Consider the following 16,998-nt stretch of genomic DNA (forward strand, 5'->3'; position numbering starts at 1 on the left):
GTTTTTAATAAATACTTTTTATGTAGTTTTATTAGTTGACGTTCTAAATTAGCATTTATATGTATGTACTTTAAATATTTTTCATATTAATGTAAAATTGTGCAGCGATACAACTCCTATACAGTTATATTCAAGGTATTCAGGCTGTGAATAATGAGGAGAGGGGATTTTTATGTAAGCACAAATATGTTTTCATGCAACCTTTTGTTAAGCACAAAGATTGCCTGCTGAAAATAAATACATGCATACATACATACATAAATGCGCAAGCTAAAATCAGCCTAAACTGACTGGCTGCTTTTAGATAATAGCTAATTTGCAGGCTGGTTTTAGAGGAGGTTGGACCACTTCTTTAGCTGCTAAGACTGGCACTCATTCTGAAACAATTAAAACCAGCCTATGCACGTTGGCTGGTCTTAGCTGGATTAAGCTGGTATTCCAGCCTGGCCAAGCTGGTGTTCATCTGGTTTTAGCAGGTTGGCCAGCTTGTCTTCTAAGACCAGCCCGAGCAGCTAAAGAAGTGGTCTAAACTTATCTAAAACCAGTCTGCAACCAACCAGGCTAGACCAGCCAAAACCATCTTAGGCTGTTTTTATTCCGAAGTGATATTTTGGTCATTATTTTTAATTTGATAAAACATGCACACATCGCAAGCATACCACGTTTCGATAAAAAAGGTTGAGAGAAGACCCTCGAGATAAATCCTGAAAATGATTTACAGTAAAGCATCTAAATAATCCCCTTACTTGTTACAATCCTGTGCACAACTGTAAATAAGCTTGCCTTTCTGATTTCTGCAAGGCTGAGAGAGATTTAAATTAGGCTCCTCCCTCATGCATAGTGGGTGGGGCTTTATATGGCCAAACAGATGGGATCCGAGCTTTGTCTCCAGGCTGTCAGTGTTATTCTGGACAGGCGCTGTGAACGTCTCTCATCATCGAGCACTAGCGCTGCATTGACAGCCTCATCCCACAGACAGCTCAGGGTTTCAGCTGTCACCCTGATGTTGGATCGAGCCGTGTTGTTCGAAAGAGAAAGCTGAGACGGAACAATAACGACGGGAGCTCGCGCGTCTTCGGCAAGTGAATATCAGCTTTCGTGAAGGACTCTTGTCACCGCGCCTTTCCAAGCGGAGGACAACAAACGCCAGTTCCTATAGACGCTTACTGTAAACACCAGCAATGCCGGGGTTTGACTACAAGTTCCTGGAGAAGCCCAAGAGACGCTTTCAGTGTCCTCTGTGTAGCAAAGCAATGAGGGAACCCGTCCAGGTTTCCACATGTGGACACCGATTCTGCGATACCTGTCTTCAGGAATTTCTCAGGTAAGGAGCAACATCTGACAAACACATACTGTGTATTTTGCGTAAGGAATGAAGCGTGACAACAACAACAGAGGATACACAGAACCAGTGTTTGAAACGATGGAGTCTGCGGTGTAAAACACTGAAGTGGGAATGATAAACAGCTTGGTCAATCATCGTTTCAACACGCGCATGTCAGTCATCTGCGCTTATTGACAGTTTTAAATCTGCCCGTGGGCCTTGAGTTGATCTGGCAACCAATAGGATGCCAGGGATGTTTGTATGCAAATACATATGCAAATGAAGTTAGTTTGCTGTAGCGTCAGGAGACAAATACTGACAGATAGAGCACGTGTTCGCGAAGGAAATGCAACATGATGCATTTAGAAAAGAAAAGGAAAGGACAGGTGGGTGAACAGTTCAATGAAATCACAATATCAAACATCTAGACTTCAACATCATGGCAATAGCTATATGAGAGCAGTATTTGTTTGTAGCACCACAGCGGAGCAGTTCCTGTCATTAAGACTAGTAAATAGTAACCTAAAATGATAACGTTATTTACTGGTTTTATTCATTTAAAAAATATTATTTAACATAACTCAATCAACCTATATACATTAGTTCATACCAGCAAACTCATTTGTATGGGTTAAGTCAAGTAGAAATAGCTCTTTAAGGTAACCGGTTCCCAGTGTACTTGTGGAGAATGTAAATATTTTGAATGTTTTTGAGTAAATATTTTGCTTTAGTACATCCAGTTGTGGGCTAGCTAAATAAATGTGGGAGAAAAATATTTTCAGACCTGTGTGTGTGTGTTCAGGTGGTAGAGACTCTCAGCTCTGGCCCTGTCTGTCATTTTGACCCTAGGCACTACAAGGCTCTTGGAGAGGGCGTCATGTTGGATTAGGAAGTGAATCCTTTATTGGAATCGGTGTACTGAAAGACTGCCGGATCGCTCGCTCGGCACTAATTTGTGTTATTTGCAATTTGTTTGCTAGGTTGTGTAGGACCCATGTAGCAATGCATGGAACAGAGATGCTCAAATTGAAAAACAAGTCATGTGAAAAAAACCTTTAAGCATCTTTATGTTCTGCTATAGAGTGTAATGTTTATTGTCTGCATTGTGAAGTAAGTGTCAGTGTAATAGCTTTCATTTTTATCTAGCAGGAAATTCTAAACAAGTACATTTACAGTATAAACCAACTGCTTAGTCATGCATAAATAAAAATGAAAAATTCACTGTAAAGAAATAGGTTTTAGAAAAATAAGTGTTGGTACTGCATACACTACCATCCAAAACTTTGGTGTCAGTAAGACTTTTAAATATTTTTAAGTCTCTTTTGGTGCCCAAGGCTGCATTTATTTGATAAAAAATACAGTAAAAACTTTAATATTGTGAAATATTATTACAATTAAAAAAAAATGGTTTCTATTGTAATATATTTTGAAATGTAATTTATTCCTGTGATGAAAAGCTGAATTTTCAACATCATTACTCAATTCGTCAGTGTCACATGCTTCTTCAGAAATCATTCTAATATACAGATTTGCTGTCCAAGAAACATTTATTATTATCAGTCTTGAAAACAGTTGTGCTGCTTAATATTTTTGTGGAAACCATGCTTCATTCTACCCTTGCCAGCATTATAAATGTCTTTACTGTTACTTTTGATTAATTTAATGTGTCCTTGCTGAATATAAATATTAATATTACAATTTTTTGAACAGTAGTATATATTTTAGGTGAGTTAACTGGATGCCTCACGTGAGTCAGATTTGGCCCGCGGTTTGCCAGTTGAATAGGATGTTACTGTACACATTACACATTGTCAGGCATTAGTTCAAATAGATTACATTATGCCCTCTTAAACGTTGTACACTAATAGAATACCGCTGTATTTATATTTAGAACATTGACAGATTATCATATCATGCCAACACTGATATCCGGACACAGCAGGGAACATGAGAGCCTGAATTGATTTTTTTTAAATATATGATAAATTCAACAGCAACAATGGCAAAGTGCGAGTCACGGATAGGGCGAAGATCTTATCTAGATTTTCCACATATTCAAACTGGTTTTGATTCTTTCTTGTCTGCGTGTTGTGGAATATAAACAGAACTTGTGCTGATGCTCTGCTCTGCTCAAAGATAAAAGGTCACAGGGTTTGAATGTCCACTATAGACTCTCACAGAAACCCTGAATTAACATGTACATTTTTGGATAGAGGGAGGAAAAAGGAAGCACATGATGCATTTTGCCTAAGGCTCTTTGTGTTTATGTTTGTTCTATTCTCAGTAAACCTCTTTCCTCTCACGCCTACATAGCAGAAAGTTTCTTCTAAAACGTGAAGCTGTGCTCAGTTTTCTTTTTTCTCAAAACTGCTTGAGATAATACAAATACAAGACGTGCTGTGGAAGACTAAATGAAAGCAGACAATTCTTATGAATCATCAGGTCATTATTGTGTCACTGGGAAGAAAGCCAATCTATGTTTTTACTTTATAAGTAACTTTTCTTTACCAACTTTTGTCACCAGCTAATGAGTGACTTTTTAACACTAGTTAAAGCTGCGCCTATTTAGAGTGTACTGTGCCTATTATACATAAACCAGCATTTCCACACATTTGGCAAATTGCTTTTTTGCAGTAATTCATGATTTTTGTGAGTAAGGATATTTAAAAAAGAGACTAGATGCACAAATTGCAATTTCCAGAATACTCATATGCAAATTTCTTGTGTCTTTGTCAAATCGTTCAGATCAGTTTTGCGAACTGATTCAACTGATTCATTGAAAAGATCCGATTCAAAAAAATGGAATGCTGTTCGTGACTTCACCATAAGTCTTTTGAAAATTCTATGCATAGCCCTTCATTGATTTGAAAATGATTTACATTAAAACTTCATTAAATTGAATCTCCACAGAATGAGAAATTAATCTAAACCAGGGGCCCGGGGCCCACTAGGGGACCTCAGCAAATTTACAAGGGGGCCTCAAGAAGATCAGAATCAGAACTTAATTGGTAGCATGTTTAGTTGTTAGTTATATGAAATTTGTGTATTTTGTTATTAATTATTGTGTCTTTTGTTGTCCGTAAGACTTTCGTTCATCTTCAGAGCACAAATTAAGATTTTTTTCGATGGAATCTGGAGCTGTCTGACCCTGCAAAGACAGCAATGCAACTGAAATGTTGCCAAGTCCAGAAACGTAGCAAGGACATCTGTAAAATAATCCATGTGACATCAGTGGTTCATCCGCAATTATACGAAGCTACGAGAATACTTTTTTTTTATTCAACAATTTTTATTCAAATTCAACAATGACAGTGTTACGCCGATATGCTGTTTCCATTCAGATCAAATCACAACAACGTGGGAAACAGTTCCGGCGTGACGCAGCTGAGATATTCTCCAGAATGGCACCAGGGTGATGCGGAGGAGACAAATTGTTGAATAAAAAAAAAAGTATTCTCGTAGCTTCGTATAATTGCGGATGAACCACTGATGTCACATAGATTAATTCACAGATGTCCTTGCTATGTTTCCGGACTTGGGAACATTTCAGTTGCGTTGCTGTCTATGAAGGGTCAGACAGGTCCAGATTCCATCAAAAATATCTTAATTTATATTCTGAAGATGAACGAAGGTCACACGGGTTTGAAACGACATGAGGGTGAGTAATTAATGACAGAATTTTAATATTTTGTTGAACTAACCCTTTAAGATAAATATGTGCTTTGTTGACATTGCGTGATAACCGTGCATTCTCTTCTTCATTGTTGTGTACAGTACACATTCAAAGTTATTCCATCCGTTACTCCAGTCAGCCTCTGATCAGTTCAGACCTGCCGTCACATTGGGAAATTTTGCCATATGTGTGAGGATTTACATGGGTTATGCTCAGCTATGAATCACCGTCTCCTGTGTTTGAACCATTATTAGAAAAGGGCCTCCAGCTACTTCAGGTTGAGTTTCATGCTGCATGCACACCTATAGACTTGCCTTGTAAAAGTCTGTTTCAGATTCAACCCTGAATCATCTCAATCAAACGCCATTCACTTGGATTTGTCCCATGCACATTGACGGACTTTGACTTTGCCCCCATGTTGGTTTATTTGTGTGGTAAATGGAGCGTGTTTCTGCTGAAGGAGGAATGCGTAAGGAAGTCGGTCATCTCAGAAGGTCTAATCAGTGCCGGGAGGTTCAGGAGGGGCCGACCCTCAGGCCTTATCACTCCGGCAATCAGCTCGAGTCACATGACCGAGACACTAATGCAGAATAGGCGAACCTTGAGCTGAGGGCATTTGGTTCACTGCCAGCACACAAAAGAGGTTCTCATAATATGGGCTTACATCTCTGAATGCACATACAAGGGCACCCTTTATGCCATTAAGCAATGGTTTAGATGAGTTAGACGAGTCAAGTCAAATAAACTCCTGGATTTTATCATGTGGTGCTTTGTGAGATAGTGGTCACTAGTTTGTAGTCTGTTATTCAAGCTTTAGCTTTGTTTGTTTAGTCTCTGAACTTCTTGTGTACATATTCTACTAATACTTATGGACTTCCATGCTTTTTTGTAGTACAAATAGATAGTGCTTTCCATGGTTGTAAAAGTATAATAAAATATAAAAAACTTATTTTATTTCAGCTAGTTACAAAGGCAACATTTCTCATTTTCATTCATATTTAATTTAAAACTAAAAATGAATAAAAAGCTGCATAGACATAATTAAAAAAACTTAAACTAATAAAAATGACAAAAACACAACTAAATATTTTTTTTTTTTAATTAAAATATGTATAAAAATAAAAACTTACTCAGAATATTGATAAAAACTAAAATAGTTTTCATATCGATTTGGGACACAGCTATTGATTCCAGTAGAATTTGATGTTAGCATGTAGCCATGTTAAAATGCAGCTACACTAACAATGTGACACTCTAATAAGCATAGAAATATATTGAACATGAAAGTATTAAAATAGTGTAAATTTGTCAGGGTTTTTTATTAAATTGACTTTTTTTTTTGTTACTTCTCAGCACTGAAATAAATTTCGCAGAAAGGTGATTGCCATCTTAGATGGATTTTTTCATTGCACTTTTCACAGTGCATTCTGGGATTGCCTTCTTTGCAAAGGATAAACATGATGGTGCTTTAGAATGTGGCCAAAACAGTAGCTGCGTCCTAAACGGCATACTGTCTACTAGGTACTACATTTGGTTTAAAACTTACTTTGCGACTGTTAAAAAGTAAGTTATATATAATATGAAAATGGGGACTATGGATAAAATTTGGATGTACTGCTTTCGTCATGTTATATCACCTACCAGCATCAGCTGGGTCGCTTCACTGCCATTCACAAACCCTTTCCCATGGCCTCAAGGGACAGTAAAGTGTCAGATGTGCACCTCAGAATCTCTGCTTTTCACCTACTGTATTATGGGTATAATAATTTCACATACTATGGTAGGGAGGTAGTCATATTTGGTCACAGTGAATGTATCTTAAAAGGCAGCATGATTTTTCTACCTACCTTGATAAACATGGTGTCTAATTAGGCAGCTCACTAGGTTTTGAAACAAAGCCTTTGTTGAACTAAAAGTTTTCCTGCAAACATTTGCTTCACATGCCGCTCCACACATCCATTAAAATTAGTCGTCCAACTTACTCTAGTTACTAATCTGCTAAAAATGACAAGAACTGCATATTCTGAGATTTATAAATAGAAATACATGACAAGGCCACCATTCAGAAGCCACTTGTATCCAAAGTACAAAAGGTGACTGTCCTGGTCTAAGGAGCATAAAACATTCACTTCTCTATTAAGCTTCAGTTTTCACAGCCTAGTTTTCTCAAACAGAATGTCTTTTTTCCTAGAGAGTCTGAATAGAGTCCTCTGTGTCTTGTATTGAAGTCAAGTCCTCCTGCGTTCTCTTGAGAGCTGATGGTCTGCAACATGTGCACACTGAAGCCTTGCAACGGAAGGATGGGTTTAACCGGGGTAGAACTGGGTAACTGGTGACAGGCAAAGTGGGAAAAGAAAGACTGACTTCTTTTCAGCCATCTGTGTGAACAACATCTTTTTTAGATTAAAGCTCAAATTAATTGCCCTCTGTTCATTGAGATACAAAAAGGAGCCTCTTTGGCCTGTCACAGATAGAGTGAGTAGTTCTCTGAGCAAAGGGAGATTTAAGGGAAGCATTGGTGCCCAGTACTGAGAGGAAGCCAGGGTGGGTATGGCAGCCTGGAGTCTGAGTCCCTCTTCAGGATTCATGCCACTGAAGCAGATGAATAGTGACTGGGCATCCTCTCTCACTTCCTGCCCAGCCTCATCAAAGACCCTCACATCCTCTCACAGGTGCCACTGGCCACAGAAGTCATCCAGCCAGGCTCATTTGTTCGCTGGGTCAGTGACACATAAGATCTGAGGAGGCAAATACTGTTTAAGAAAAGTAAATGAAATGACTGCAAAATTATTGTGTGGTGTAACTGTCAAGCAAAAATGGATCATATATTTTTGATGCATACACATCAATCTTTATTATTATTATTTTACTTTTTTTACTTTTTTTTTTTTCTGCATGTTGGTCACACCGCATGACTTGGTGTGCAAATGTTTTACACTATTAATACAAAAGGTTTACAATATTAATAAGCACTGTAGCAGTTGTCTTAGAATAAGTAATAATACATTATGTCAAACTAATTAATAAGGTTTTCTTAAGAACTTTTTTTTTTCATTATGATATCAGGACAGTTGTATCATGCTGACTTTTTTACTTGATGCTCTCAAAAATATCATTTTAATTCAGAAATGTAAGACAAAGGTTTTTTTTTTTTTTTTTTTTTAAATCATAAATTATGTGATATTATAATAAGAATAAGAGAATATAATTAATTTTATTTGAAAAATTTAAAACATTGTCCTCATAGAAGTGGTGCATTCAAGCCATTGTATGCATGAATTATATTTGTAATATTTATGATTTTTTTTCCCTGCATGTTGATCACACCACATGACTTTGATTTGGTTAATACAAGTGTTTCAAATGTTAATAAGCAATTTTGTTAAAATATTTTTTGAGGCAGAATAAGATTGTGCCAGACTACTTTACTTTGTGCCAAAGTTTTTGTTTTATCAAGAATTGAATTCTTATAACTAGGCTGTTTTCATCATTATAATATCAGGTCAGTTGTGCCACCTTCATATTTGAACTTTTTGCTGCTCCTAAGAATATCTAAATTAATTTTAATTTAAAACATTCTCATGATATAAAAGGTATATTAAAATCATTGTACACATGAATTGTATTTTTGAATAAATAGAACACTAAATAGCATCATATGAGTAACTCAGCCCCGAAGAAGAGCTGAGATATTTCACACAGTTGTATGTTTGCCAATACATAGTGGAGAGAAAGTTAGCAACAGCGTAATATTGATTTGTCTTCCTGAAATAAACTGTGTTGATGAGTTGCTGCTTCAGACTGCGGTCCAACAAATGAAAATGCCTCGGGTGCTTCACTGTCCTAATCCACATATATGTTTCCACAACTTCAGCCGAGGGAAAGAAAACAACCAGGAATGCTCATTAGCCCTGTCAAGTAAATTCAAATCAATTCAGCAGATAAAGAAAACAAGCACTACATAAATGTGTCTTTGAAACGAATCTGAATTTGACGTCAAGCGACTTGTGAGGTTTACAGCAATTTAATATCTTTGTGAAGACCCACATACATTGTTTTCTCAGATGAAAAACTGAGATCAGATCCTGGCCAAGTGATGTCATCGAGAGGGGGCGTTTGGGGAGGTTACACCTCAGTCCAGCTGTGAATGGGACGTTATGGACTGAAAGTTCTCCATCCGTTCCACACAGCTGCAAGCTGATGTTGGCTGAGGCTGTTACTGAGAAGCTTGCATTTCATTTAAATGTTTTGCATCAGTGCTTTGGTTTGAAGTGCCATAAGGCTTCTTTGTTAATTGTCATCGAAGAGGGTGTTATTAGGACCTAAAGGGCTTGTTCAATGAGGGCGACACAAAAAGTGGACGAGCTCTTAACATTCCTGACTGGATTTTCTGCCCTATTCAGATATCCATCGTTTGCAAGCGCATAGACAACATTCCTTTGTGAAAAACTGTGGTGCTTGACGGCCTTGGACGCTCACTGGGGCTCATAAACAAAGTGGATAGAACGCTTTGTGGGGATCTGGGACTTGCCCTGGCATGCTTGTATTTAAAGAGAAATCATGCAATCTTTACTCCCCTTGAGTGCAGATTTGCAGGGAATTTCAGTTGTGTAGTAAAGAACATAGTCACTCGCTCCATGCATGCTGAGACCAGCTTGCTTTAACCTATACCTGTCAGAAACACTTCACCTGACAGGAATCAAACAAGAAATAATCTGCGGTACTTGTTAAGGCAAACACCACTATTGCTCATTCTTAAGAAATGAACAAACCCCTAACTCTAGGTATTGAAAACACTGTCCACACTATGTGCTTTGATACTTCAAATTGTGTGGCTTGTTGAGGAGTTGTGATTTTTGTCTTGCAGATGATAAAACTGATGAAACTTCATAGATTTACATTGAAGGAGGGATTTGAGATATCTAGAGTAAAGTAGACACTCAGCAGTGGGCTCTTTTGACTTACAACCACCCAGAACTCCCTAGAAACCACATAGACATTCTTCTAAAAGTATCCAGAACACCTTAGCAACCTCATAGCTACAGTATGTATTGGGAACCATTCAATGTTTTAAAAACAACCATCTTGATCATCTTAAGCCTAAACTGGTTTGCTGGTCTTGCCTGGTCTGCCAGAAGACATTTATTTTTATTTTTCATTTTTACAATAAAAGGGATTGAACAATCAGTTTCAGTAAATGATATTGAAATGAAAGATGAAATAAGATATAAATATTAAATAAGAAAATAGAAATGTTGACTGGGCAAGTTCAAGTTAAAGTACTGAGTTTACCTAAACTGAAATAAAAATACATTAAAGCTAAATAGAAAAAAAATATATGTATATGTATACATGTTTGTGTTTGTGTGTGTGTGTGTGTGTGTGTGTGTGTATGTATGTATGTATGTATTACAAATAAAACTAAAAGCGTTTAACAGAATTAATAAAACATAAAGAAACAATTAAAAGATAATTGTAAATATACTATTATAGTATTTAATAATATAAATAATACTAAAATAACACTTTTGACCACCTTTGGCTTTCAAAAACAGCTAAAACATTTGGATGAGCTGTCCATTTAAATCAGGTAAGACCAGCTCAAATCAGATAAGACCAGCAAACTTTATAAGGCTGGCTTTAGCAATTTTTTCAGCAGGGCTCTTAACAATGAAAAAAAATCTAGTTTTAAGCAGTCATATTTTGTGTTGATTGTACTTTCAGCACTTTGTTTCAGATTTACAAAGCTATTTTGGGATAAATTGCTCATTTATAGTTTTATTTTATTATATTTTACATGTGAATGAATTCAGTTAAATGCTTTGTGAAGTATCCCTGTAACAGGCGGTTGAAGGTCATTTGGAGCATCTAGATGCAATTAGTTTCTCTCGGCTGAACGCTGTGCTAATGTCTAAATCCCAGTCCCATCCTGTTCTGCACACGCAGCTTGTGTGTTTTTCATTTTGCTGGAACTCCAGCATGCATCATCTCGTCTTCATCCAACATGTAACATGGTTTAATCAAAACTGAATGCATTTGCATGGACTCTGAAGGGGTCTCAGACAGCTGAGAGAGCACTGGTGTGAGAATGCAAGCCGTTGTGTAGCTGACAGGCAGGCATTTGAAGAATCTGCTGGTGAGGGGAGCAGCTGGGGTGGCCAGATCTTGAGGAAGGAGGAGGGCACCTGTCTCAGTGAAAGCCTCTCTTTTAGAGCACAACAGGTGTTGGCAGAGTGGTTGAGCTCTTCGGTTTAAGCGTACACTCATTTGGTGTTATTGACTATCAGTTCCGGAGGCCGGCTGGATTGAAGGTCACAGCCATTGGTTCTCCTTTGTGAAAGAGGCACTGTGGTGGTTTCCTTCCTGCTTTACCCTGCGCAGATCCGCTCTATATAGCAGCTCAAACTCACGCTCCCACGTCCCAACTCGGCTCAAAAGTGACACTGATCCCATGAAAGAGGCCGGAGAAAGCCACTTCCTCATCTTCAAGGCCAGGCATATGGAAGGTTCCTTCTGCTAGATGAGAGAGACGTTAAAGAGCTTGTTGTTTGAAGTCATTTGCTGTGAACTGCTGCTCCATGTCTTTAAGTCTCCTTATTTGGCTTTTGAAAGGACCAACAATGGTAATTTTGTGTACTCATGTTTATCATTATTTTCATTAATAATTATAAAAAATAAAAATAAAAACATTCTGTGGTATAACAGACTGATTTCCTGCATGGTTGTGCTACTGTCATGTTTCGCATATCATTCTGCAGTCTATTTTTTTCTTTGCAATATATATGTAATATAAGAATTTAAATGCAAATCTATGTATGTATTTATTTATATATATATTTTTTATATTTAATGTTAAAATTTTATTGGAGTTGTGTGTGACAGTTTGAAATTACTTTTTCCACGTCTTTCCTGTGATATAATTTTCTTTTCACATTATTGTTATTATTATTATTATTATTATTAAAAATTATATATTGCATAAATTGTAAATTATATTTTCATATATCTATAAATTATATATATAATTATATATTTATATATATATATATATATATATATATATATATATTAATAGCTTAAGATAGACACTTTTAATGTTTTAATACTTTGAATATATTAAAATTTATTGAAATAATATTTTTAAACAAAACTACTTTAAAATAATTATTACTTAATAAAGAGATTTTATCACACACACATCCTTTTTTCATTTGTAGTTGTCTATGCAGTAAGAATGCAAAAGAATGTTTAAAATCTGTGCTACATGAGAGAAAACACGAGAGCCATTTCTAGAAGAGTTTAGACAAAAGCCTTTGAGCTGTCAAAAGTCTGCTGGACGATGCAAAATTACACATTTTGCATTATCTGGTGGACCTTTGCATGTTTTACAGACATTATAACAAAGCTGGTGGAAAATCGGCAAACTCATCCCATAGATATCTATGGAAGCCTGTTTCCGCCACTGAATAAAAAATATATATAGCACTTTGTGAATTTTTTTGTTAAAGTTCTGACTTTATTTCTCAGAATTGCAAGATATAAAGTCAGGATTCTGAGAAATAAAGTCAGAATTCTGAGATATAAAGTCGCAATTTTGAGTTTTTTTCTCGCAATTGCGAGTTTGATATAAAGTCAGAATTACGAGAAATAAAATCAGAATTCCGAGATATAATTCTGAGTTTATAACAATTCTGTGAGTAAAAAGTCAGAATTGTGAGATAAAAAGTCACAATTACCTTGTTTTATTTTTTTACTCAGTGGCAGAAACGGGCTTCCATAGATATCACTGTATGTAGGATACACAGGCACAAAAATAAGAGTTCACATCATTGACCCTTAATGATATGTACAAAAAGAACACCCCATCATTCATATAGGGAACACCAGTACTGTTTCATAGCAGCAGAGCCTGTGAGAGAGGGAGAGCCGAGTTTAGCTCCGTGTGAGTGTTCACTGTCTGCGCTGTGGGATGATGGCAAGCACAGGAGTTCTAGCATGTTCTTATCAGCTACATGAGTGCACATCTAGCAGACTCGCCGCTCCCTCACACACCTCTCTCTCCAGCATAAAGAGCCTCACCTTCACCCCGTTACCATGGCCACTGAAGTTGTGGGCCTAGCCAAAGGAGTGCAGTGCACACACACACACACACACAAACACACACACACACACACACACACACACAGAATCTGTGATGAAGTGCTGACGAGCTGCCCGCTCTGCTTTCCCTGACTATCTTCCTCTAATCAATGAATTGAAAGAGGAGAAATCACATTATAATTACATAATCCTCCTACACAGGGAGTCACTGGGTTCAACGTTGGTTTTAAAAGTTTTTGAAGTCATGAACAGGAGACAGGTGGAGAGCACTCAGGAGGTGTTGTCTCGGGACGCTGGAGGTGACTCATCACATATAAGGTGCGTAGTTTATTTCCACCGGCACACGGTGACTCAGTCAGCTGATAACAAGGGTAAAATCTTTAGTTTCACAAAGAGTTTCACCTACTTTCCAGTTACTTCTACCACGCTGACTCAACTGTGATATAAAGTTTAATGCGGCACGCCGCTGTCCGTATCTGCAGAGCTGCAAGCTGGCAGTGGATTTTCTCACCCACTCTTTCTGGACGCTTCTTGGGCGCATGAGGAAATAGATGGTATAATTAGATGATGGAACTGTGCTGTTGGGGTGTGGTTGAGTTTTTCCCTGAAGCGCCTATAGAGTCGAGCTAAATCAAGCCTCCTACACAACACACACATTAGTTTATTCTTTCAGCACCTGGTGCTGTACACTGTCTCATGCAGAGAAGCACAATGAAAAGCTCTGTCCATCCATTGGGTCACGCTCAAGTCTTGCTTAAGAAGTTAATTTAGAGTTTATTCAAGCCATGGTTAGTGTGGCATAATACTGTTGGACTCACTAAGAAGCTTTTGTGTTGATGTTTAACAATATTCTTACTCATTGGATGACAAGGCAGCTATGTATTTATTGATCTATTGATCAGATTTTAAATTTGAGCTGCAATCCCTGAATATCTAATTTCCTTCTGTAGAGAGTCACTGTTGTGCTCTGAGGAGAGGAAAGTCTGTCTGCCGCAAGCTAGTGACGGACATCTCTGCCCGATAAGTATTTGTTGGCCGGGATTATCTGTCCGTTCCACCTGCTGTCATGGTAGAACAGCACATGACATTAATCCACCCATCCTCAGTCACCGGCGCTAAGGATTAGCACGCTGCTAATTTGCCTCTAGCGAAGCCCAAGCTTGTGGCGTATTTTTTGCCTCCTATTTCTTTTGTATTTTTCAGTACTGAAACCAGCCTGGAGTGTGAGGCGATCGCAAGATAATGAAAACTGTGTCGAATTTCATTACTTATGGTACACATGCTATTTTAATGCTTCACTAAGTCTATGCAGGCTAAAAGGAATCGATCGCGAACAAAGATGCAGATCATTTGATATCCACTCCTATATTTGCTGGTGTCTCTTTATGAGATCGTATCTCCAATTGCATGAGCTCCTTTATCTTTTGGACCCAACAACAAAGTTGAGAACATTTGGAACTGCCCATAAGCTTCATATCTTGCATCCAAAGCTCTGAACCTGCTCAAAGGCTCTCCAACTTACTTTTCCTCCAAAATAAACCCTCAGAAGATTGAATATATCAAGCTGTTGCGAGATTATCCAACAGACATTATCAGCTTGTTCTTAGATCTTCTCATTATGTATTTATCTCAGAATGAGCTGCGAGAGCTTCTTCTTTTCCAGCTCGCCTCATAGCCATCTCAAAACCCAGACCTTTTATAACATCTCGCCTTCCCACCGGCTGAGAAGGGCGAGAGGGGCTCGCAGCTGGAAGATAAGCCAAGAAACGGCTAATCCTGCAGTCCTTTATGCTTAAATTTTCCCTACTAATTTCCACATCATTGAACTCACAATCCTTTCAAACTGTTAAAGAGCTTTTTAATTCAGACCGGCTTTGTCTTTGTTGTCTGCATTATGTCAGTTTTAAACTTTAATCAACGCCTCAAAAGCGACAGATGTGATGTAAGAATGTGCCGTGAATGTCATTTTCATTAATTAAATGCTTTGTACTTCAGTATTTATCACATTCAGGGCTTCATCAGGCTTCGCCTTCTAATACAATGAAAGCTTGACAGATTTAAAATGTGTGGCCGCCCACTTTACTTCAATCCTACAGACCTTAGTCAGAATAGATGCCATATTTAATTTGGCACCAACAAACTGTACTGTAACATACTGTACAAGCGATGACAGCAAATGGGTCTTTTATTATACAAACGGTACATTTGTATGCACAATTATTGTACAGTTAGAATTCCACATGGTCACACAGTCTCAGTGTTTTTAGCTGTATGTGAAGCAAGAGACTACAAAATGTGAATGAATCATTCAGAATAACTCATTTGAATCACTGAAAGATGAACCACTGCAGGTTTCTAGAAGAATATAAATGGAGAGTTCACTCACAAATGTCTGTTTCTTCTGTGAAGCGTACATAGATATATGTGGGGAAAAATTTCTTTTTTCATACAATAAAAGTCAGTGGGAGTCCCATGTTGCTTTGGAACCCACTGACTTTCATTGTGTGCACAAAAACTGAACGTACAAATGTCTTCTTTTATGTTCCACAGGAGAAAGAAAGTCAAACGGGTTTGAACATCATTTCTGAGTGAACAAAATATGATCTCTTTAAATATAGTTCATATGAACTACTTTTATGGTTCTTTTTTTTTTTTAGAACTTAAAAGCCCCGGTTCTCATTATTTTGAACATTGTTCAAAAAAAAAAAAAAAAAAAACTTTTGTGTTCCACGGACACAAGAAACTCAAACGGCACACTATTCCTTTCATCTGTCATGGCCTAATGGTTAGAGAGTTTGACTTGTAACCCTAAGGTTGTGGGTTTGAGTCTCAGGCCGGCAATACCATGACTGAGGTGCCCTTGAGCAAGGCACCGAACCCCCAACTGCTCCCCGGGCGCCTCAGCATAAATGGCTGGCCACTGCTCCGGGTGTGTGTTCACGCGGTGTGTGTGTGTTCACTCCTGTGTGTGAGCACTTTGGATGGGTTAACTGCAGAGCACGAATTCTGAGTATGAGTCACCACACTTGGCTGTATGTCACGTCACTTTCACTTTTTTTTCACTTTCATTCCTTTAAGATTCCCTCATTTTATCCTCAGGAGAACTGCTGTTTTCTAGTGTCTCAAATCTTAGGGTTTACAGAAAACTGAGTCATCCATCAGATGTGCTGGTTATCCGTCCTCTCAGTATCTGGGATTAGTGTGACACTTCTTTAAGATCTTCTGTTATTTTTAGAGTTGGATTCCTCCTTTTAATTATCCCTCTTTTTTTTTTATAGTTGTATTTATCTGTGTGATTCAATTTGTTTGTTTTGAAATCGTCTTACCCGATCGTGGTAGTTAGCACTGCGATGCCCATGGACAGTGTCTCTTTTAATAAAACTGTCAGCATATCTGTGTGTCATGTGCTTGCGTTCTTCAGGAATCTATGGCTTCCCTGTAAAACATTTGCCTTCTCATGGACGAACATTCTGCAAACATCTGCCTTTTACAGAGGAAGCTAAAATTAGACTTTCCATCTGTAATTAAACAGCAAATGCAGTCTGTCGGAGGAATTTTGTTTGCCATTCATGCCATTTTTCATGATTTTGAGCCAGTGTGTGCATATGCATGTATGGTTATGTAGGAGGGAGAAAGAGAGATGCGAACAAAGGAAGTGACAGTAAACGAAGTGAGAGAAAGCAGAAAGAAAAAGAGATGACATTTCGAGTGAAGATCAAAAGCACAGGCCGTTTCACATCTGCACTTGACTGCAGCTTTTAGCACCTCTCAACACGGGCTGGTGTCTCCTTCTCACATGTGTGCAAAGTCTAATGTCGAAACACTCCTTAACCACTTTGAGCGTTCATATATGAGATCAGGCTCTTTCAAGCCACCATCAAAGCTCGCCAGGAACCATTAT

General features: G+C 37.8%; 1 protein-coding gene across 1 annotated transcript in view; it reads left to right on the forward strand.

Moving 5' to 3' along the window:
* The first annotated feature begins 860 nt into the window (after positions 1-860).
* The window catches only part of LOC109104220 (TNF receptor-associated factor 4-like), a 34,119-nt gene continuing 17,981 nt past the window's right edge, over positions 861-16,998 (forward strand). The window contains exon 1 of the mRNA XM_042771029.1: positions 861-1,324. Within this exon, the coding sequence (XP_042626963.1) occupies positions 1,182-1,324 (143 nt within the window). The 5' untranslated portion in view covers positions 861-1,181. The remainder of the gene's footprint in view (positions 1,325-16,998) is intronic.

Source organism: Cyprinus carpio, chromosome A15 (genome assembly GCF_018340385.1).
Source record: "Cyprinus carpio isolate SPL01 chromosome A15, ASM1834038v1, whole genome shotgun sequence".
In the NCBI taxonomy this organism is placed as follows: Eukaryota; Metazoa; Chordata; class Actinopteri; order Cypriniformes; family Cyprinidae; genus Cyprinus; species Cyprinus carpio.